This window comes from Hemitrygon akajei, chromosome 1 (assembly GCF_048418815.1).
Source record: "Hemitrygon akajei chromosome 1, sHemAka1.3, whole genome shotgun sequence".
NCBI classification, from domain to species: Eukaryota; Metazoa; Chordata; class Chondrichthyes; order Myliobatiformes; family Dasyatidae; genus Hemitrygon; species Hemitrygon akajei.
Genome location: NC_133124.1, coordinates 187,400,479 through 187,423,969, shown reverse-complemented (window position 1 = coordinate 187,423,969; position 23,491 = coordinate 187,400,479). Strand labels below are relative to the sequence as shown.

Sequence of the window (23,491 nt, the reverse complement as noted above, 5' to 3'; positions counted from 1 at the left end):
CTGATCAGATGTTTGCATTAGCGTACAGAGACCTCCTCATGACTGGGTGGTAGACAACAGTGTGTCCAAGCGCCAAAGGCAAGAGAAGCGGCCATACAAAAACCGCCTCAGCGCATCACGAAAATCCTAGATGAACCACACCAATTACTAGAAATTTTCAGCTGCTGGGAATACCTCTCATTTACACTTCCCCTTTCTTTGTGGAACCACAACAGCTCCAGACACATCAGCTGACACTTAGGGGAGGGAAACCATTCCTACCCAGCCTAGCCAAGTGCACGCCTTCCGCAGCTGATGCTCAACACCAGAACCCGAGGCCATCTGACCCACAGTAACAAAGTCTCTCCTAACCCTGTTCAACCCCCAACCTCTCCCACCTCTGGGAGGAGCCTGGGATACAGGCACAGCAGCTGTAGGTCAGTCAGCCGAAATTCAAAGCAACCGTGAACGTCCATCTGGCTCTCCCGTCGATGCTGCTCTCCAGTGTTCGCTTGTTCCCAGAAAGGCAAGCTGAATCGCCTTCATCTGCGGCTGACCCAGAGAGAGAGAGATGAGGAACTGCTGTGAGCTTGTTCTCGCAGAAACGTGGCTCACAACATCCAAGCACCATTAATTTTCAGGCCATGCCACTCAGACACGTGCTATTATTGTTTTTCGTGACCGTGTGGTCTGTGTGACCGTCGGCACTATGTTTTGCACCTGGGGCCCCGGAGGAACAAGGCTTCATTTAGCTGTGTACGTCAGTATGGTTGAACGACAATTAAACTTGAACTTGAACCATATTCCTGCTCACCCCCCACACCCTTTGATGTTTCTCGTGTGCGGACATCCATCCACCACCTAATATTCAAGGTCATGGTCATCACCATCTTGTGGAAAAGAGAGTTACACCACCTTTCCAGTGAAGTTACTGATCTCAGATCCAAATGTCTTCCTCAATAGCCTGACACTATGACCCGTGACCTCTAGTTATTTCACACTCATTATTTATTGATATCTGCATTTACACAGTCTGCTGTCCATTGATCCTGTTTACAGTTACTGTTCTATAGATTTGCTAAGAATGACCACAGACAAAGAATCTCAGGGTCGTAGGTGGTGATGCGTATGTAGTCTGATAATAAATTTTACTTTGACTTTGACAGTCGGGTAGCACAGTCGGGTTGCCCCGGCGACCTGTGTTCAATTCCTGCCGCTGTCTGTAAGGAGTCTGCCCGTTCTTCCTGTAGATGACTGGGTTTCCCCCCACATCCCGGAGACGTACGGGCGAGGGTTAGTAAGCTGGGGATGAGTTACGTTGGCGCTGTACGCGTGGTGACACTTGCAGGCTGCCCCTGGCACATCCTCGGATTGCGTTAGCTGTTGGCGCAAACGAGGCAGTTCACTGCACGTCTGGGTGTAACCGCGACAGGCAGGGCATCCCGCCTGGAAACTACCCTCTCCCTCCTATGCGGAATAGCCCCGTACAACGTGTCCCCAAGTTTCAGAGTCACCAAAAAGTACAGCGCAGAGACAGGCCGTTCGGCCCATCCAGTCCATGCTGAACCATTTAAACTGCCTTCCCGCACTGGGACCACAGCTCTCCATACCCCTACTGCCCGTGTACCTACCCAAACTTCTCCTCCTGTGCATTTCAGCACCAACACTGCCTTCCCATAACTCGGCATTCTGCAGACCGCAGTGAACTGTGCCCAGCACATCACGGGCCTACCCCTCCCTACCCTCGGAGTATCTACCTCAGGCACTGCCTCAAGAAGGCGACATCTAGCAAACCACCCAGGCCATGCTGTCCTCTCACAGCTACCGTCGGGCAGGCAGTACAGAATACTGAAATGCTTCCCTTCTGAATGCTGCTTTCGTGACACTGCACATCTGTGAACACCTTAAAGATTTAAATTTAAATTTAAATTCACCACACCTTAAAGATTAAAATTTTACCACACCTTTAAAGATTTAAATCACATATAGTGTAATGCATCAGTTGCTTCGACGACCAACACTGTTCGGGGAGGTGCTGGGACAGCCAACATAACATGCCCACACATCCTGCTTTCTGCGAAGGCTGAGGAAAGTCCATCTCCCACCCTCCATCCTCATCACATTCTACAGGGGTTGTATTGAGAGCATCCTGAGCAGCTGCATCACTGCCTGGTTCGGAAATTGCACCATTTCGGATCGCAAGACCCTGCAGTTGATAGAGGTCAACTGAGAAGATCATCGGGATCTCTCTTCCCACCATCACGGACATTTACACTACACGCTGCATCCGCAAAGCAAACAGCATTATGAAGGACCCCATGCACCCCTCATACAAACTCTTCTCCCTCCTGCTGTCTGGGAAAAGGCACCAAAGCATTCGGGATCTCACGACCAGACTATGTAACATATAGCTATCAGACTCCTCAATACCCAGAGCCTGGACTGACACCTTGCCCTATTGTCCTGTTTATTATTTATTGTAATGCCTGCACTGTTTTGTGCACTTTATGCAGTCCAATGTAGGTTTCTAGTCTAGTGTAGTTTTTTTCTGTGTTGTTTTTTACGTAGTTCAATCTAGTTCTTGTACTGTGTCATGTAACACCATGGTCCTGAACAAAACGTTGTCTCATTTTTACTATGCACTGTACCAGCAGTTATGGTCAAAATGTTAATAAAAGTGACTTGACTTACTAACCCTAACCCATACATTTTTGGAAATTGCAGACATGTACGTGTTCAAATGACAATAAACTCAACTTCAATTCTTCTAAACCTCAGTAAAAAAGGAGTACTTGACCCCTTCTCTCCTAACTCAACCCCTCTATCCGACTGGGAACCCCTCTGGTGAACCCTCACTACATTCATACCCTTTCCCAGACGAGAAGGCCAAAACTGAACACAATATTTCCTGTAGTGGGCGGACAGTTTTTGTTTTTTCTGTACTTCAAAGCTCTGCCAGCATTCCATTTGCCTTCTCAGCACCTGCTTTTCCTGCACATTTGCTTTCAACAACTGGTCTAACAAGGCAGGCAGATTTCTACTGAACATCTCAGGCTGTTTTATTTTAATTCATTCTTGTGGTGGTTAAAAAAATGATCTATCTGCTCCAATCCTCTGTTGACACACCCTTCCTCGCATTCCTGACGCCCACCCGCTCTTCAGCATTCCTCCAGTCCCGGGCAAGGACTCCCACCCCCACCCCCAAAGACCTGAACATGATTCCAGAACCAGCGTGCAGCACGATTAGTGCAGGGTGGAAGTGTCGGCCAATCACGACTCTCTCATGTGACACCGGTGCCCGATACCTTTGAAATTCCAGTCCGACAGGGTGACAGCGAGCGTTCCCTCGAGGTATGGCATGTTCCCTCGCCAGGAGTAGCACTGCTTTACTCCGCAGGGAGTTCCACTGCTCGAGACACAAGTGTGCGGACAACTTGCGTGTCCAAGTACCGTTCCTGTTCCTGGGTCAGGAGGAGGAAATTGGTCCCAAGCAGAATTTCAGATTTGCAGCCAACTACTAAAAGCTGCCCTGCTATAACATGAGTGCAATAGACGATTCTGCCCTTCATGCCTGTTCCGATGCCTCTGAAAGGCAGCATCCACCATCCAGGGCATGTCCTCTCCCCATGACTACCGCCAGGGAGGAGGGAGCCACATTCAATGCTTCTTCCCCTCCGCCACCAGATTTCTGAATGATCCATGAGCCCATGAGAGGTCCACGAATGGCCATCATCTTCACCTTGATCGCCCTGCTTTGCATTGTTCATTTCAAAGGTCAGAGAAATGTATACAATATACATCCTGAAATTCTTTTCCTTCGCAAACATCCACGAAAACAGGGGAGTACCCCAAAGAATGAATGACAGTTAAATGTTAGAACACCAAAGCCCCCTCCAGCTCCCCCCTCCCACGCACAAGCAACAGTAAAGCAATGATCCCCACTTGCCCACCAGCAAAAAACATCGGCGCCCCCCCACCGAGCACTGAAACGTTCAGCAAAGCATCAATAAAGACACAGACTTGCAGGACCTCAAAGACCACTCGTTCACCCGGCATTCGACATACCACAGACTCTCTCTCTCTCCCCCTAATAAGGGAAAAAGACAGGGGGCAAGAGAAGTTTGTACAGTTGTTGGACTAGTGCAGTCAGATGCCAAGGGGAACGGGGAAGAACACATTCAATCTCCAACATTTCAGAAATCCCAAAACTTCTATAGGTGACTCAGCAGATGATATTTACCGCAATCCTATCTAAACCACTGCATCTCTGAGCCTTGCAATGAGTTCCAATCTTGCTGTCTTGAACCCTTTTGACTGTTATTCATAATAGTACCACAATGTTCTACTCACATTATTTTGCATATTATGCAGATTATAACAAATATCTCAGTGAAGTTTGTGGATGATGTAAATAAAAGCGATGTGAAGATCTGTGCAGGGGCAGGTAGTGTTCAGGAAGCAGGGAGCCTGCAGAAGGAATTAGACAGATTAGGAGAACAGGCAAAGAAGTGGCGGATGGAATATAGAGTGGGGAAGTGTATGGTCATGAACTTCGGTAGAATGATTAAAGGCACAGAATATTTTCTAAATTCAGAAATCTGAGGTGCGAAGTTTGGAGTCCTGGTGTATGACTCCCTAAAGGGTAACTTGTAGGCTGAGCTGGTGGTAAGGAAGGGAAAGGCAACATTCATTTAGAGAGGATTAGGATATAAAAACAATCACCACGGGTGATTATTTATCCCTCTCAATCCCATTTTCCTGCCTTCTCCCCGTAACCTTTGACGCTCTTACTAATCAAGAGGCTTCGCTTTACGTATATCCAATGACTTGGTCTGTGACAATGAACTCCACAGATTCACCACCCTCTGGCTAAAGAAACTCCTCATCTCTGTCCTACTGCGATCTACTTCTATTCTGAGGCTGTGCCCTCTGGCCCTAGACTCTCCCCCCCACTCTCCTCTCCACATTCACCTCTTCAATATCCCTGCACAGCAAATACTTTCTAAAGCGTTGCCTCCTCGGAATCGTTTTTTTTGATTATGATGGACTGCTTTTAGCTGAACACAAACATAATTTCAGATTAAAAAACACAAAATGCTGGCAGAACTCAGCAGGCCAGACAGCATCTATGGGAAGAGGTAATAACGACGTTTTGGGCCAAAACCCTTCATCAGGAGGAGTTATTTATTTATTTATTTTTAAAAATTTATTTCCAGCATCTGCAGATTCACTTGTGTTGCCTATAATTTCAGATTACTTGTTATCACGTAAGAACTTGGAGAAACTAAAAATTAGCTTTTATTGAATATAATGTGTTTAATTGTATATCGGTACTGACACTTCGCAATAGTTCAGCTAAGCTAAAACTTGTTTTGTTGATGATTTTCATTCGTACTCAGTGATTGAGGCTTCTCGTTTAAGTGTCCAACAATAATCAGCCAGTATTGATGGATTCCAGTTGCCCTGGTATCTTTTCTCCATGACCGCAACGTCCTGGTGAAACCTCTCACCGTGCTCGTCACTGACAGCCCAAGATTTGCAGGGAAGAAGTCTAAACGGGAATGCAGAAAATGAATCTTTAGTGACACGTTGCACTTCATGGTTTTGTAGCTTGAAACGTGTCGTCAACCAGCTGCACCTAGTTTGGTTTTCTGTAGTTGCTAAGAAAATTTTCAACAGCACCCTTCAATGCCTTCCATGTAATTTTCTCCAGTCCCATTAAAATTTTGTTTTGAATTGCCTGTCATCGATGACCTGTTTGATTTGCGCACCAACATAAATGCCTTCCATAATCTTGGCATCATTTATTCCGGGAAGCATCTGTCTCAAATATTGAAACCCTTCACGGACATTTCCGTGCCTGGAGATGGCAGGGCTTAACCTGGTCGTTCTGATTTTGCTTTCGACAAACTCAAGACTCTGACCAGGTCATTCGACTCGGACCGAGTTATCGGATGAGGCTCACTCGACAGAGAGGGTATCAGTGTTGGCTCGAGCACCATGTCATCTTCAGTTGCCCCCATGTCTCTGGTGGCTTCAGCACTGGAAGACTGTTGCCACGCAGCAGAAGTCACGCGGCTGACGGGAGACTGCGATGTACGACCGATTTCTTGTTTCTAAGCAGGGAAACCGGTCACACCAATCAGGCGGAATCCTTCTGCTCCCGCCATATCACCGGGAGAGTGAACAACTTTCGACTTCCGAGCGCCTCTGAGCCAAGCTCCAAGATCGCAACCAAGTGTGAGGAATGCAGGCTTTGTCTTGGTTGCCAGTTTTACAGCCATCGTAGAGCTTTCTGAAGAGCAGTCACACTCCCGCCTTTTCAGATTTAAGCATACACTCACCACAAATATAACAGGAAGTATTGCAGCTGTTGCAATACTGGCGAGTCATTTTGTCATCACAAACACTCATGAAAATATGCTTTCCACATGGAGCACACACATCAATGGGATCGCAAGCTGACAAACATGTAAACACAACGCACAGAGCGATGAGCGTGAGATGCTTTTACAGCCTTTCTAAAACCCGCCCTGCCCAAGCAGACTGAAACAAGATAGAAAACTTTTCAGCTTACATTGTGGGCACCATTTTAATTGGGCAAACACGAGGAAATCTGCAGATGCTGGAAATTCAAGCAACACACACAATATGCTGGTGGAACACAGCAGGCCAGGCAGCATCTATAGGGAGAAGCGCTGTCGACGTTTCGGGCCGAGACCCTTCGTCAGGACTAACCGAAAGGAAAGATAGTAAGAGATTTGAAAGTAGTGGGGGGAGGGGGAAATGCGAAATGATGGGAGAAGACTGGAGGGGGTGGGATGAAGCTAAGAGCTGGAAAGGTGATTGGCAAAAGGGATACAGAGCTGGAGAAGGGAAAGGATCATGGGACGGGAGGTCTCAGGAGAAAGAAGGGGGGGGGGAACACCAGAGGGAGATGGAGAACAGGCAAACAACTAAATATGTCAGGGATGGGGTAAGAAGGGGAGGAGGGGCATTAACGGAAGTTAGAGAAGTCAATGTTCATGTCATCAGGTTGGAGGCTACCCAGCCGGTATATAAGGTGTTGTTCCTCCAACCTGAGTTTGGATTCATTTTGACAATAGAGGAGGCCATGGATAGACATATCAGAATGGGAATGGGACGTGGAATTAAAATGAGTGGCCACACATTTTAGTTCCACATCCCATTCCCATTCTGATATGTCTCGGTCCGCCAGATAAAGCAGGATCTCCCAGTGGCCACACATTTTAATTCCACGTCCTATTCCCATTCTGATATGTCTATCCATGGCCTCCTCTATTGTCAAAATGAATCCAAACTCAGGTTGGAGGAACAACACCTTATATACCGGCTGGGTAGCCTCCAACCTGATGGCATGAACATTGACTTCTCTAACTTCCGTTAATGCCCCTCCTCCCCTTCTTACCCCATCCCTGACATATTTAGTTGTTTGCCTGTTCTCCATCTCCCTCTGGTGCTTCCCCCTTTCTTTCTCCTGAGGCCTCCAGTCCCATGATCCTTTCCCTTCTCCAGCTCTGTATCACTTCCGCCAATCACCTTTCCAGCTCTTAGCTTCATCCCACCCCCTCTGGTCTTCTCCTATCATTTCGCATTTCCCCCTCCCCCCACTACTTTCAAATCTCTTACTATCTCTCCTTTTGGTTAGTCCTGACGAAGGGTCTGGGCCCGAAACGTCGACAGTGCTTCTCCCTATAGATGCTGCCTGACCTGCTGTGTTCCACCAGCATTTTGTGTGTGTTGTTGTACCACTTTAATTGACTTAAATTTTGAATTGAAATAACAAATATAGGGTTTTTTTAAAAATGGTGCTTAATAGGGATTTTCATGATCAGCAGCCCAAAATCCGTAAGATACACCCAAAAGTATTCAGGAGACAAAATCTTTGTTGTCCAGTGTATTCAGCAAGTTTCAATCAGATCCTCCCTCAGTCTTCTAAACTCCAGCAAATACAGGCCCAGATATGAGGCCCAAAACAGCTCGGAGGACTCCAAATGTGGTTAACCAAACCCTCAGCATTTCATCTTGTTTTTATATTCTAGTCCTCTTGAAGTGAGTGTTGCTTTTGCCTTCACCAGCTCAGCCTGCAAGTTAACCTTTAGGGAATCCCACGCCAGGACTCCAAAGTAACTTTGCACCACAGATTTCTTTATTTTACTCCCCATTCAGAAAATACTCTGTGCCTTTAATCATTCTACCGAAGTTCATGACCATACACTTCCCAACTCTATATCCCATCTGCCATTTCTTTGTCCATTCTCCTAATCTGTTTAATTTCTTCTGCCGGCTCCCTACTTCCTCAATATTACCTGGCCCTCCACATAGCTTCATATCGGCCGCAAACTTGGCTTTTTTTTTTAAAACATCATCCTCAAACTTCAATGAGATATCTATTATAATCTTCATAATATGCACAATAATGTGAATAAAGCACTGTGGAATTATTCGGAATAATATCTTAACAGTAAAGAAAATCTTTCAGTGCAACAGGAAAATCCCGAGTGTGTGGGACCATTGGAATTAACCACTGGGATTTATTGCAGATAAGAGAGAGAATCTGACGTGTGTTAATGTGACCACATGGCTTCCAGGAGCTCCAAAAGGAATGATGCCAAGAATTATCCCATTTTTCCTCTTTAATAAACTCATTTCAACTTTAAAGGAAAGTCACGAGGAGGGTGGAAATTCCCAGCAGTGATCCAAAGATTTCAAAGCCGATTTTTTTTTAAAAAAAAGCTTCCCTTGATTAAGGCATAGAAAGAATTTCAGCTCAACCATTGACATATGAAAAACAGCACTTTTCAATCAAACAATTCGTAAAATACTTTTGTCAGGAAGATTGCACAAAATTACCTTTGATGGAGGTTGGCATCTGTCTGCCGTGGTTGGTTGAGGATTAATTATTCAGTGGAAACTTCCTGGCACATTTTACAGTACATGGGAACGGGCCCATTTTAGATGCCGGGGAGGGGTGCAGTGGGGGTTGAGGGAAGGGACAGCCTCAAATTTAACTTCACCCAATGTACATCCCTTAGAACTGCCCCTCCCACATTGTGACTCTCCCTTAGTACTACCCCTCCCAGTGTGAACCTCCCTCAGTACTGCCCACCCACACTTGACCCTCCCTCAGTAAAGCCCCTCCCTCAATGCCATGCATAAAGACGTTACTTTAATTCACCTCAGGAGAACACCTCAGGAATGTGCAGAAGGAAATGCAAGTGTGTGTGTGTGTGTGTGACAGAGAGAGAGAGAGAGAGAGAGAGACTGTACCCCATGGAGAGTCTGTGTGTGTGTGTGTGTGAGAGAGAGAGACTGTACCCCATGGAGAGTGTGTGTGTGTGGGAGACTATAGAGAGAGAGAGAGAGGAGGAGAGTGTGTGTGTGTGTGTGTGTGTGCCTCGAGGATGCACCCTCCCACCGTCAAAATGGCTGAAGGGAACTCTTGGTCGTGCAGGAAAACCGACAGCTTCTACTCCTCTGCGTTCTGTGTGCGTGCTACTCTCCCTTCCATTGCAATGAGCAAGTGTGCGGCTCAGACCAGACCCCATGTCGCCTCGGAGTGAACCTCATTGCTTCCAAGCAACTCGCAAACAGGGAGGGGCCAGAAGTGGACTGAGAGATAATTGTACTGAGGATCACCAAAGCTGATCAACACCTTCACCAGTACCTTATCAGTTCCTGTCAGTCACTTTACGTGCGGACACCCCCGTGCCTTGTGTCACATGTACATATAATCAGTCCATATATGTAAACTACATTATGTGTTTATATTTACTGGGTTCTTATTATTATTGCGTTCTTTATCTTACTGTGTTCTTTATTGTGCTGCATCGGATCCGGAGTAACAATTATCTCATTCTCCTACAACTTGTGTCCTGGAAATTATATCTTACTTGGTTACTAGGGAGCTTAAGGAAAGAACCAATAGGAGATGGTGAGCATAATACGGTGGAATTCGCCCTGCAGTTTGAGAAGGAGAAGCTAAAAGTTAGATGAATCCATGTTACACTGGAGTAAAGGGAATTACAGAGGCATGAGAGAGGAACTGGCCAAAATTGACTGGAAGGGAACACTGGCAGGGACGATGGTGCAGCAGTAATGGCTGGAATGTCTGGATATATACATCCCGAAGATGAATAAGTATTCTAAAGGCAGGATAACACAACCATGGCTAACAAGAGAAGCCAACATAAAAGCCCTCATTGCTGGGAGGAAAAGCTCTGTTCAACGCAGGCTGGCACTTCCATTGTACCCTGGATAACGGACCACCTGACTGGCAGACCACAGTATGTACGGCTTCAGAGCTGTGTGCCAGATATGGCTAGAAGCAGCAATAGGGTCCCACTGGGGACCGCAGAAGCTCCCTTCCTGTTTACACTGTATACCTCGGACTTTAGATACAACACTGAGTCATGTCTTCCACAGGAAGTCGCTGATGACTCAGATAGGTGGGGGAGGGGTGGGTAGCATTGAGGAAGCAGAGAGGCTACAGGAAGACTTAGATGAGGAGAACGGGCAAAGGAGAGCCAGATGGAATACAGTATTGGGAAGTGTATGGTCATGGACTTTGGTAAAAGAAATTAAAAGTATAGAGAAAATTCAAAAATCTGAAGGACAAAGGGACTTGGGAATCCTCACGCAGGATTCCCTCAAGGTTAACTTGCAGGTTGAGTCTGTGGTGAGGAAGGCCAATGCCGTGTTAGCATTCATTTACAAGAATATACAAGCAAGGATGTACTGTTGAGGCTTTACAAAGCACTGGTGAGGCCTGACTTGTGAGCAGCTTTGGCCCGCTGATCTAACCAAGGATGTGCTGACGTTGGAGCGGGCTGAAAGGAGGTTTTTGCAAAAATTATTCCAAGATTGAAAGGCTTGTCATATGAGAAGCATTTGATGGGTCTGGGCCTCTCCTTACTGGAATTCAGAAGAATGGGGAGGGCGGTGGAATCTAATTGAAACCTATCGAGGTGAAAGGCCTCGATAGAGTTGATGTGCAGTCGATGTTTCCTATGGTGGGGGAGTCTAAGACCAGAGGACACAGACTCAGAGGAAAGGGGCGTCCTTTTAGAACGGAGGTGAGGAGGAATTTCATTTGCCAGAGCGTGGTGAATCTGTGGAATTCATTGTCACAGGCAGCTGTGGGGGCCACAGGCAGAGGTTGATAGATTCTTGATTAGTCAGGGCCTGAAGGGATATGGGGCGGAGGCAGGAGAATGGAGCTGAGAGGGAAAATGGATCAGCCATGATGAAATGGTGGAGCTGACTCGATGGGCCAAATGGCCTGACTCAGCTCCTATATCTTATGGTCTAAAGTAATGGTTACACTATCAGGCTAGAGGCTAACCAGATGGAATTTTGAGATACTACTCCCCGAACCTGAATTTGGCCGCCTCGTAACTAGTCCATGGACCTGCATGTGGGACGGGGGGTGGGAAGCAGAATTAAAATGCATCGCCTCCAGGAAGTACCAGCTTTGGTGGTGCCCAACAAAGTGGTCCCCCAATCTGCACCAGTTCTTACCAACTAAGTTAATAAAGAACAAAATGGGCAAGACGGTGGAGCACCTCCCTCATAGCCCCAGAGACCCAGGTTCGATTCCCACCTCAGATGCGTCTGCATGGAATTTACACATTCTCCCTGTTCCCCTGCCCAGGCACTTCGAGCACCCCCCTATCCCAAAGACCGGCTGCCAATAAACTGACCTTTGGCAACATTCACTTCCGTGTGGAATAAAAAAATCAACAAATGGTGAAGTTGGGCCCTGCGGAGGAACAAACACGGCAAGGTAGCATAGCAGTCAGCGTGAATTTGTTACAGCACCAACCACCCAGGTTCAATACCCAGCGCTGTCTGTAAGGAGTTTACACGTTCTGCCCGCAACTGCGTGGCTTTCCTCCGGGTGCTCTGGTTTCCTCCCACAGTCCAGAGCCGAGCAGGTGGGGGTTAGTAAACCGTGGGCACGCTGCGAAGCGAGGCGGTACCCGTGACAACAACCCTTGTTAACCTGATTTGCTTCCGTGGTGACATGGCTATATTTGATCTGCACACGAATTTACTGATACAATACAGTACAGCCAAAGATCAAAGCGTAAACAATCAAAGTAGATCGGATACAAAGATACAGATCTGTTCTGTCAGATTAGTCATGAATTGGAAATGGCGCAGGCCGGGTAATCAGCATACTATCTCAGGCGTTCAGTAACAAAAACACCCATTTCCCAGTATATAAGCCTTTCCAACTGTGGCTCTCACATGATGAAAAACACTTGTCTGTCACAGGACAGTAGCCAGAATAACCTGAGCTGCACAGTCAGGAAATGTGACAGCGGCAAGCTGGTCACATAGTGATAAACAGCAGCCGCCTGATCAATGTTAGCTTCAGACAGGGAGAGTTGGGGGAAGCACACAATCGTCCTCGTCGAGGGACGAGCAGAGGAAAGGGCGGGCGGCTTCAAGCTCCAGAACGTCAACATTGAACCATCCCGAAGCTGATGCAATCAGGAAAAGCCACGTCAGCAGCTGCACTTGTGTTTGGGAGCTTGAGAAGATGTGGTACGTCTAGCGAATATCTTACAGGCGCCTCGTGCAGAGCTTTGCCATTGGTCGCCTCACAGTCTGGTACGGCAGGATCGCAAAATGGCTGCAGAGCTGTAGCCTCCCCACATCGAGAACGTCTTCAGAAAGTGATGTCTTGTGATCACACACACACACACTCTCTCTCACACACACACACTCTCTCTCACACACACACACTCACACTCTCTCTCACACACACACACTCACACTCTCTCTCTCACACACACTCTCACACTCACTCACACTCTCTCTCACACTCTCTCTCACACACACACACACACAATTAGGGCCCACAGCTCACTAATCCTAGCCGCAGACCTTTACAATGTAAAGGACCTCGAGGAAATGCACACAATCACAGGGAGAACATGCCAATTCCTTACAGGTAGCAACAGGAACTGACCCCCACCCCCCCCCCCCGCAATCAGTGATCGCTGGCATTGTAAAGTGTCATGCTAACCTCGACACTCACAGATATAGGACTACATGGACAGGAGGAGTTCAGAGGGATATGTGCCCAGCAGAGGCAAATGGGAGGCGGGTTGGTCTGAAGGGCCTATTTTCCTATGCCCAACATTGAAAACATAATTTCTATTTATTAACGTGAGATCACGTTGTGTTTCTTTTTACCCCTTACCTCACCTGCCCATCACCTCCCTCTGCTGCCTCTCCTCTTTCCCTTTCTCCCATCCTCTCCTGTCAGATTTCTCCTCCTTCATCCCATTACCTCTTCCACCTCTCACCTCCCAGCTTCTCTCTTCATCCCTCCACCCAACCTCCCTTCCCCCTCACCTGGTCTCAACTATTACCTGTCAGCTGGTACCCCCCCTCCACCTTCTTTTTCTGGCTTCTGCCCCCTCCCTTTCCATTCCCAGTGAAGGATCTTGGCCCAAAGCATCTCCATTGATGCAGCACGACCTGCTGAGTTTCTCTGCTATTTTGTGTGTGGCCTATGTCAGGCTGTTGTTCATCGACTAAAGCTCAGCATTCCCACAATCATGATTGAGATGTTGCAGAACCTGGTCCCTCTGTACCCCCTCTGCAATTGGATCCTCGACTTCCTAACCGGAAGACCACAATCTGTGCAGATTGGTGATAACATCTCCTCCTCACTGACGATCAACACTGGTGCACCTCAGGGGTGTGTGCTTAGCCCGCTGCTCTACTCTCTCTATGCCCATGACTGTGTGGCTAGGCATAGCTTAAATACCATTTATAAATTTGCTGATGATATAACCATTGTTGGTAGAATCTCAGATGTTGGCAAGAGGGCGTACAGGAGTGAGATATGCCAACTAGTGGAGTGGTGTCGCTCAACGTCAGTAAGACAAAAGAGCTGATTGTGGACTTCAGGAAGGGTAAGACGAAGGAACACGTACCAATCCTCACAGAGGGATCAGAAGTGGAGAGAGTGAGCAGCTTCAAGTTCCCAGGTGTCAGGATCTCTGAGGATCTAACCTGGTCCCAATATATCGATGTAGTCATAAAGAAGGCAAGACAGCTATACTTCATTAGGAGTTTGAAGAGATTTGGCATGTGAACAAATACACTCAAAAACCTCTACAGATGTACTGTGGGGAGCATTCTGACAGGCTGCATCACTGTCTGGTATTGGGGGGGGGGGTGCTGCAGAGGGTTGTAGATTTAGTCGGCTCCATCTTGGGCACCAGCCTACAAAGTACCCAGGACATCTTCAAGGAGCGGTGTCTCAGAAAGGCAGCGTCCATTATTAAGGACCTCCAGCACCCAGGGCATGCCCTTTTCTCACTGTTACCATCAGGCAGGAGATACAGAAGCCTGAAGGCACACACTCAGCGATTCAGGAACAGCTTCTTCCCCTCTGCCACCCAATTCCTGAATGGACATTGAACCCATGAACACTCCCTCACTTTTTTAATATGTATTATTTCTGTTTTTTGCACAATTTTTAATCTATTCAATAGACATATACTGTAATTGATTACTTATTTTTTTCTCTTCTTCTAGATTATGTATTGCATTGAACTGCTGCTGCTAAGTTAACAAAACACGCCGGTGATAGTAAATCTGATTCTTATTCTGATGGGTGTTTTCGATTGCATTTGAATGAAGTGTTTGATCAAACGTGAGTCAGAGATTATGAACGATGTTGCCACATCCAGAAATAAAAGGGACAGAAAACCCTGCAGTGAGGGAGGGCCGGCGTTCCTGAACACAGGTAAAAATATTCGCTCACATTCCTTAGTGATGACACACTCAATACGAGCTCCAAATCCTACCGAGATGCTGCTGTAAAAATCGCTAAACTTTAACAGACCGGGCGTTTTCTCTCTGGAGGGAAGGAAGACGAGATGTGACTTGAAGGAGGCGTGAAAGATGGAATGGGGCAAAGAGCGAGTGTGTTGGAAAGCAGGCATTTGGCCATTTAGACTGTTTCTCTCTTTATGACACGGGTTATCTGTTTCCCACAAGGACCGTAGACCGCACGACACTCGAGCAGAATGAGGGCATTTGCCCCATCGAATCTGCCCTCATTCTTCTAGGCAGTGAGTACAGGCCTAGACCCCTGAAACGCTCCTCACACATTAACCCTTTCATTCCCGGGATCATTCTCACGAGCCTCCTCTGGACCATATGACACGAGCAGAATAAGGCCATTTGAAGTCTGATTTATTATCTCTCTCAACCCCATTCTCTTGCCTTCCCCCCGAACCTTTGATGCCTTTAATAATCAAGAACCTCCAATTTACATATACCCAATGACTTGCCCTACATAAATAATTTCCATAAATCTAAAGATTAGCATTCTTTGTCACACCCTCTCCTTTCAGAGACTGGCAGGAACTACACCGCGATCAGTGACGGCCAGCGCTGTAAATACAGTCGGCCCTCCTTATCCGCAAGGGTTTGGTTCTGGGACCCCTCACGGATACCAAAAAACACAGATGCTCAAGTCCCTCATTCAACCTGTCTCAATGAGGTGGACCCAGCGGAACCTCAGACCTTATTTAACGCATCTCACTGCAGTGGACATTAGGACCCGGCAGCGATGCTCTGAATCCGCAGTGTTTCTGTTCACGAATCACGATTGAAAATAAAGTGGAAATAATAAAGTGATTGGAAAGAGGTGAAAAGCCATCGGTCATCGGAAAAGCGTTAGGCTACGTCGGTCAACGATTGGAACAATTTTAAAGGATAAAGTGAGAAAGGCCCTGCCCCGATGAAAGCTACAATTATTACTAAGCAACACAGTGAATTAATTATTGGGTTTTGAGTTTTTGATCCTCCACATCAACCTGGCACGGAAGGAGAGCGCACTCAATAGCGGTCTGTCACTGGACTGAACCCGGGAACTTCTGTTCCCAAGCCCGGCGCTGAAACATACGTTCTTAAGTGTTTTATATGCATAGAAAGGTAAAATATATACTATATACCAAGACAAACGTTTGACTAACTGACACTAAATTATACCAGATGTACCTGTTCCGACTTAGTAAGACAACTTCCAATTTTTTCGATCCCGATCCATGATAACCCACACACATCCTCCCGTATACTTTAAATCATCTCTAGGTTACTTGTAATACCTAATACAATGTAAATGCTATGTAAAATAGTTGTTATACTGCATTGTTTAGGGAATAATGACAAGAAAAATAGTCTGTACTTGCTCGAACAACAAGTGCTGGAAGAGCACTTCTGGGTTTTCTCGATTCGCAGATGCAGAATACACGGATAAGGAGGGCCGACTGTAATCGTACTGACCGCTGGGCCACAATCTGTCAGCCCCCCTCACTGAATATACTGACCTTCCCAGCCACCGGGGGTGGGGGAGCATGGCGCAGCAGCTGGTCAGGCTGCAGGCTCACTGTGCTAGCGATCCCAACCTCCGGCGCTGTCTGTGCGGAGTTTGCACGTTCTCCCTGTGACCGTGTGGATCTCCCCCAAGTGCTCCAGTTCCCCCCCACCCCACCTCCCAGGACAGTAAATTAACTTAGCAAGGCGCCCGTAGTGTACAAGTGAGGGCTGGAACTTGAGGGAGCAAATAATAAGAGTAAAATTTTTTTTAAAGATTATTTTGAATTGGTAATTGATGATTGGCACAGAGTCAGTGATCCTGTGCTCTGTTCCCCCATTGCTATCTCCTTATTGGGTTAAAGATCAGCTTTATTCACCAGATACATTTACACGTATCAGGAATTTGCTGTGGCACTACAAACGAAGTTCAACAATTATAAAGAATAAGGAATTATATTTTAAAAAAACAAGTTAGAGGTTAAAGTGTGGATAAGGAATAAAATGTGCGTTTTAAAAAAAAAAGTAAAAGAGATTTCTCCGCGAAAGTCGCTCGCCTCTGGACGCCATTACAGCACACTCAGTTAGTGGAATTCATTGCCCCGGCCGCTGCGGAGCGTGGACATACTTAAAGCGGAGGGTGATGGGCTCTTGATGCGCAAGGGTGTCAAAGGTCACAGGGAGAAGGCATGGGATTGGGGTTCAGAGGCAAAATAAACCAGCCACGATGGGATGGCGGAGCAGACTAGATGGGCTGAATGGCCTAATTCTGCTCCTATGCCTTATGGTCTTGCGGTAGTAAAGGTTCACTTATTGTCAAAATTCTTCTTCTCCGGGTGGCCAAGAAACCAGGAAAGAAAGGGAAAGGCAGCACGACCATCAGCCCCCAAAACCCCCTCCCCTCCCCGCACAAAAAATGAACAAAATGGAACAGGTACATCAACCCCCAAATCCCTCCTCCCACTCAAAAAAAAACAAACAAAATGGAACAGGTACATTAACCCCCCCCAATCCCTCCTCCTGCACAAAATAAGATATTGCCCCTTCAGGGCAGAGAGGTACAGAAACCTCTTCACCCAGGGGGTGGTAAACCTTTGTAACTCTCCACCATGTTGGTATATTGGAATATCTGTGCACTCCTAATGCTACTGTGACACTGTAATTTCCTTTGGGATCAATAAAATATCTATCTATATATTAATACGCTCTTATTATAAGAATTATTAGGTAATATGTATTAATTTCTGGTCCTCCGGTCGGGATTCTGAGATGACCCCTGGTTTAGACTCCCCAGCCAGAAGGAAGATGCCACTGAGAATGCCATTTGGCCACTGAGACCCAGAGCTTGTGCAAGCGGAGAGTGATAGACACGGCCAGTCCATCACACAAACCAGCCTCCCTTCCACTGACTCTATCTACGCTTCCCACCGCCTCGGGAAAGGAGCCAACATGATCAAAGCCCGCCCCTCTCCGCGCCGGGGTAACGCACCGCTTTCCAGCGCCCGCCGCAGTCCGCAGGGAACCCGCACCCCCCTCCCGCGTGACGGGGGCTTCCTCCTCCCACATTCCAAAGACGCGTAGCTCGGGGTTATTAGGCGTGCCACATTGCCCCCCCCCCCACCCACACCCCCACACAGCTTGTTGCTGACACAAACAACACGCTTTCACCGCAAGTTCCGATGGATCCGCGAGGAGTGAAGTTCATCTTTAAAAGAAGGTCAACTAAACAGCCACCATTACCAGACTCTTAAATGAATCTCTCGTCCACTAAAATATTGACTATACCACGTCATTACACTTTCTCTGTAACCCTCTATTCTGCATATTCAAGTTGTCTTTTTACACTTGTTTATATTAATACGAACTTGCACAGTTTTGCATATTAGCTGTCCCTTGGCCTTTGTTCACGTGTCGTTTTTCACAGATTCTATTGCTTTTCTTTATCTTCCTGTAAATGCCTGCTAATGAACCTCGGGGGGAGTATACGGTGACATGTACGTACTTTGATAATAGATTTTTTTTAACTTGACCGCGGAGAGTATGGATGGCGTGCAAAACAAAGGTTTTTTTCACAGTACGCGTCCATAATAAACCAGTATCACACCAGCTCCAGAGCGGGGCGAGGGTGGGCGGAGGGGCGTGGGAGGGGGGATGCTGGAAGGAAGCCAGATCCAAGGAAATCAATGGGCTCCTTTGATCGGAAGGAAATTAAGGTTCTGTGTAGATCCATTCTTTTCCCCGAAAGGCAGAGTTTCATTCCAGGCGTTTTCCCGTCTTGATCAGGGCACCCTCCACGCGTTCAGAGATGTATCCAGAATGCCAGATTTTTATTTAGAGATTCACTCCGCCCACTGGACCGATTAACCTGCTATCCCACACATCTTTGGAACGCAGGGAGAAACCCACGCGGTTACGGGGGGAGCACGTATGAATCCCTCACAAACGGCGACAAGGATTGAACCTGGCTCACCGGTTCCGGGAAGCGTTTACGCTAACCGGTACGTTGTCGTGCCACCCCAGAATTAGTTATAGCACACCACACAGTATAGTTTTCTTTGTACACAGGAGGCGGCGAGAAAAATCAAAAATCCGAGGACCTGGGAGCCCCTAAAGGTTAATTTGCGGTTGAGTCAGTGATGAGGAAGGCAAATGCAATGTTAGCGTTCATTTGGGGGGGGAGAGCTCGAGTAGAAAGGCAAGGCTGTAATGTTGAGGCACTGGTGAGGCATCACTTGGAGTACCGTCAGCCGTTTTTGGGCCCTCGGTTGGTGATAGGGGTCTAGACAGAGAGGATGTTTCCCATGTGGGGGAGTCTAGGACCAGACGGCACAGCTTCAGTGTAGAAGGGCGCCCGTTTAGAACAGAGATGAGGAATTCCTACAGCCAGACGGTGGTGAATCTGTGGAATTTACCTGAGGAGGTCAAGTGTATTTAAGGCAGAGGTTGACAGGTTCTTCATTAGACAGGTCAGGAAAGGTTAGAGGGAGAAAGCAGGAGGCTGGGGTTGAGAGGATGATGGACTGAAGGGGTTAATTCTGCTCCCACGTCTTGCACAACAAACTGGGACCAGTCTTCCTTCCAGTACTACACTTCAACAGTCCACAGGTTAGCAGCGATGAAACTTAACTGTATTCTCTCACCTCTGGCCAAAAAACCACAAGGGGGATTTTTATTTTAACACAAACAAAATGCTGAAGGATCTCAGCAGGGGAATAAAGAGTCAACATCTCAGGCCAGGGCTCTCTCTGAAGACTGGAAAGGAAGGGGGAAGAAGCCAGAATAAGAAGGGAGGGGAAGGTACAAGCTGGAAGGAGATAGGTGAAGGGGGAAGGTAGGTGGGTGGCATTTTAAAATTAGTTTTAATATATTGATTCAAAGCTTCACAGAGTGGGCCAACGTTTAACTGCCCGTCTCTAGTTAGAGTCAAAAGTCTAACAACAGCACCGTATAAAGCTCACTTGAGCCTGGTGGAGTGTGTTCTTGGGCTTTTGCATCTTCTGCCTTACGGGGAGAAGGCAGGAGAATGGGGTCGAGAGGAATACTAAACCAGACTCGATGGGCTGAATGGCCTGAGCATGGAAAAGAGAATGCTTGGGGTCTCTGATTACACTGGCTGCTTTGCTGAGGAAGCGAGAAGAGTGTAGACACCCCCGAGTGTGACACCGAGTGTAGACACCCCCGAGTGTGACACCGAGTGTAGACACCCCCGAGTGTGACACCGAGTGTAGACACATCCGAGTGTGACACCGAGTGTAGACACCCCCGAGTGTGACACCGAGTGTAGACACATCCGAGTGTGACACCGAGTGTAGACACCCCCGAGTGTGACACCGAGTGTAGACACATCCGAGTGTGACACCGTGTAGACACATCCGAGTGTGACACCGAGTGTAGACACCCCCGAGTGACACCGAGTGTAGACACATCCGAGTGTGACACCGAGTGTAGACACCCCCGAGTGTGACACCGAGTGTAGACACATCCGAGTGTGACACCGAGTGTAGACACCCCCGAGTGTGACACCGAGTGTAGACACACCCGAGTGTGACACCGAGTGTAGACACTCCTCTCCGAGGGGAAGTTGGTTACCGTGATGCGTCCGCAGCTCTGCAATTTCCTGTTACTGTGGAAGCCACACTGCACCCAGAGGAAATGCTTTCTATTGCTCTTCAATAACAAAAACAAAGCCATTGTGAGTTTTCCAGGACTCGATTCATCAAAGGAAACAGCAGCTCCTAATGAAGTGGCCACTCAGCCTGCGTTCATGGTCTTCTGCTGCTGTAGCCCATCCACTTCAAGGTCCAACGTATTGGGAGCCCGAGGAGATTTGGTTTGTCACCCAGGACTAGCAAATCTCTACAGATGTGCCGTGGAGAACATCACCGTCTGGTACGGAGGGGCCAATGCAGGGGATCCAAAAACAGAAGCTGCAGCCAACTCCATCACGGGGGAAAAGAATCGCCTCGCCACCATTGAGGACATCTTCAAAAGGAGGCATCCTTCATTAACCACCAAGGGCATGCCCTCTACTCCACCATCAACTTTCCGAACGGTCCACGAGTAGACCCACGCTATTTACACTCCCCTTTTCCACTACTTATTTAATTTATTGTAATTTATAGTATTTATGTCGTTTGTTTCTGAACTCAGCAGGTCAGGCAGCAACTATGGAGGAGAATGTTTCCTAAACGAAAGGAAGAGGGCAGAAGCCAGGGTAAGTAGGTGGGGAGGGGGAAAGAGCACCAGACTAGAGGTGATGGGTCAACAGTGAGACTCCCTCACTGAACTCCCACAATAAAAACATATTTAGGACCTGTTTAACAACTAGTACAGTAACATCAACTGAGGTCACGTGACAGCAATCCCTAATTACACAATTCAATTTCATACCAATGTGCCTTCTGAATTTGCATGTGGTCACTGACAAACAACTGAGTCAACCACGTAACACTTTCAGAAGTTCAAAACAAGCAAGAAGCTCCTTCCGGGGCCTTGGTTTTCCACACCCACTCCCCTAGGGTCGCCTCCCTCCCTCTGCCACACAGTAAATGCAAAACAACGAACCACAAATCAAAGTTAGGTGAGCAATCTCCTGTGGAAACAAACCCCGAACCGACGCTGGTCTGAGGGATAACTGTCAGGCCGCTCTTTCAGCGCCTGGGTAGTGGGAGAAACTAAGACAGGTCCCGCCGCTCATTTACCAACCCCTTGTTGCATTTCTGCTTTGGAACAATAACTACCAATTTAATAAATAAATTGCTAAAACACTATTAATGTTTACATTATTAAATTAATAAAACTGTATGATTTAAATTATACTGTTAAATTTACTGAACAGTAACTGCTATTCCAAAATCATTTTTCCTACAAAGCACTTTACTTTTTAACCATATAACCACATAACAATTACAGAACGGAAACAGGCCATCTCCTCCCACTGGCCCGCACTCAGCCCATAACCCTCCATTCCTTTCCTGTCCATATACCTATCCAATTTTACTTTAAATGACAATATCGAACCTAAAGCTTGCTTTTCTACTCTTTTTGACTCAGATCAAACTCAGCGATCTTGCCATTGAGCTGGAAACCGCCAAACTACTGTCCGATTCTCGCTGTAATGCTAGTCCATGAGTTGCACTGCGATGCTACCGCAGAAACAACACATTTCACTACGTCTGTCATACTTAATTCAAATTCTGTGGTTCGGAAACGGAAATCTTCCTTCCACCTGCATGTGACATTATGTGACTATTACACAAAACGGCGAATCGGTGTGGGGAAACCATTCAGCCCATTTCTCCTGCTTGCCCATTCATTTACGGCACAAGTGGCGTTCTGGGCGCCATTTTCCTGCGCTATCCTTCGGTTCTATTTATGATCCCGAACTTAGTTTTGCCCCAGCCCCAACACTGACACGGCGAGCCGTGGTCCCGGCCTCCCTGTGTCAGGGAAAAAGTCCGAAATTCCCATGGGATCTGACGTCCTTCCAATGTACCCCAGTACGAGTCTGATGAAATCTTTGCCGCGCTGACTGAAGCAAGGTACAATTTTCCTTTTAAGATAAGGAATACAAATCTCTGCGCAAGGTCAAGGAGTAAAATTAAAAAGTGGGGTGGGGATAGATCATGGGGGGGGGGGGAAGAAGGTCTGAGAGGGAGTGGGGGAGGGGCGGGAGAGAAGGTCCTAGAAGGATTGAGGGGAAAGCAGCGGGAATGATGTCAGGGTCCCGGCGGCGCTGGGTGAGGACCAGAGCCCCACTGAGGGGTTCGGGGAGCGGCAGAGGTCCCGCTCACAGACCGGACTCACCGGGAGAAGGAGGAGGAGGAGGTGGAGGCGGCAGTCGAGTCTCGTGCCCTGCATGGTTCCCCGGCAAAAAGAAATCTTCATCCAGGCTTCCCGAACTTCCAACACTCGAGGCGAGCAGAAGCCGCGGACGATAAACTCGAATCCGATGGGGCAAAATTAAACCTAAAAACCTCCACTCTCCCCCCCCCAAAAAAAAAACACTTTTAAAAACTTTTCCCAAAGAAACACATAAACTTCGAAGAAGTTTGTTCCAAGCCTCCTCTCAGAACTTAAAGGCGAAGTAAATGAGTCATTGGTGGGTGGAGAAAAGAAATCAGCCACTCACCGTGTCAGGGGCGGTTCTCCCATCCTCGCCGCCTCTGCCCTGTCAAGCTTCTGTGGACTGTGAGGCACAGTCCCTTCTGTCGGCACATGATCGTGATCTTCTGCAGCTGTAGCGACGAGTGTCGTGTGTTCGGATACGCACTGTTGTAACGCGAGGTTATTTGAACCAAGCCTGCCCACTCTTCTGACCTCGCCTTTGATGGTGGAGCTGCGGCTCGCTGGACGCGCTTTGATTTTTCGCGCCGCGGTCTCGGGACTCGTGCCTAAAGATCCCAGGCGACCAGCAGGTTCTGAGAAAGCTCACGCCGTCCCGTCTGGCACCAACAATCATCTCCGCGGTCAGAGTCACATTTCTTCCCCCTGTTCTGAAGTTTGGGTTTCTCGTGAAGTTTAGTCGGCAGGGACCAACCACCACGGCATTGCCGCCACCTACTGAGTTGAAATGTAGAGCAAGGAGACACGAAGTCTACTCACTAAATTCCAGCCCCCCAAAAACACAAATTAATACCAA

General features: G+C 47.6%; 1 protein-coding gene across 1 annotated transcript in view; it reads right to left on the bottom strand.

Annotated features, from left to right (window-relative positions):
- LOC140733327 (tumor necrosis factor receptor superfamily member 10B-like) overlaps nucleotides 1–22,936 on the bottom strand; it is a 59,033-nt gene extending 36,097 nt beyond the window's left edge. The window contains exon 1 of the mRNA XM_073056522.1: nucleotides 22,657–22,936. Within this exon, the coding sequence (XP_072912623.1) occupies nucleotides 22,657–22,737 (81 nt within the window). The 5' untranslated portion in view covers nucleotides 22,738–22,936. The remainder of the gene's footprint in view (nucleotides 1–22,656) is intronic.
- Nucleotides 22,937–23,491: the final 555 nt, after the last annotated feature.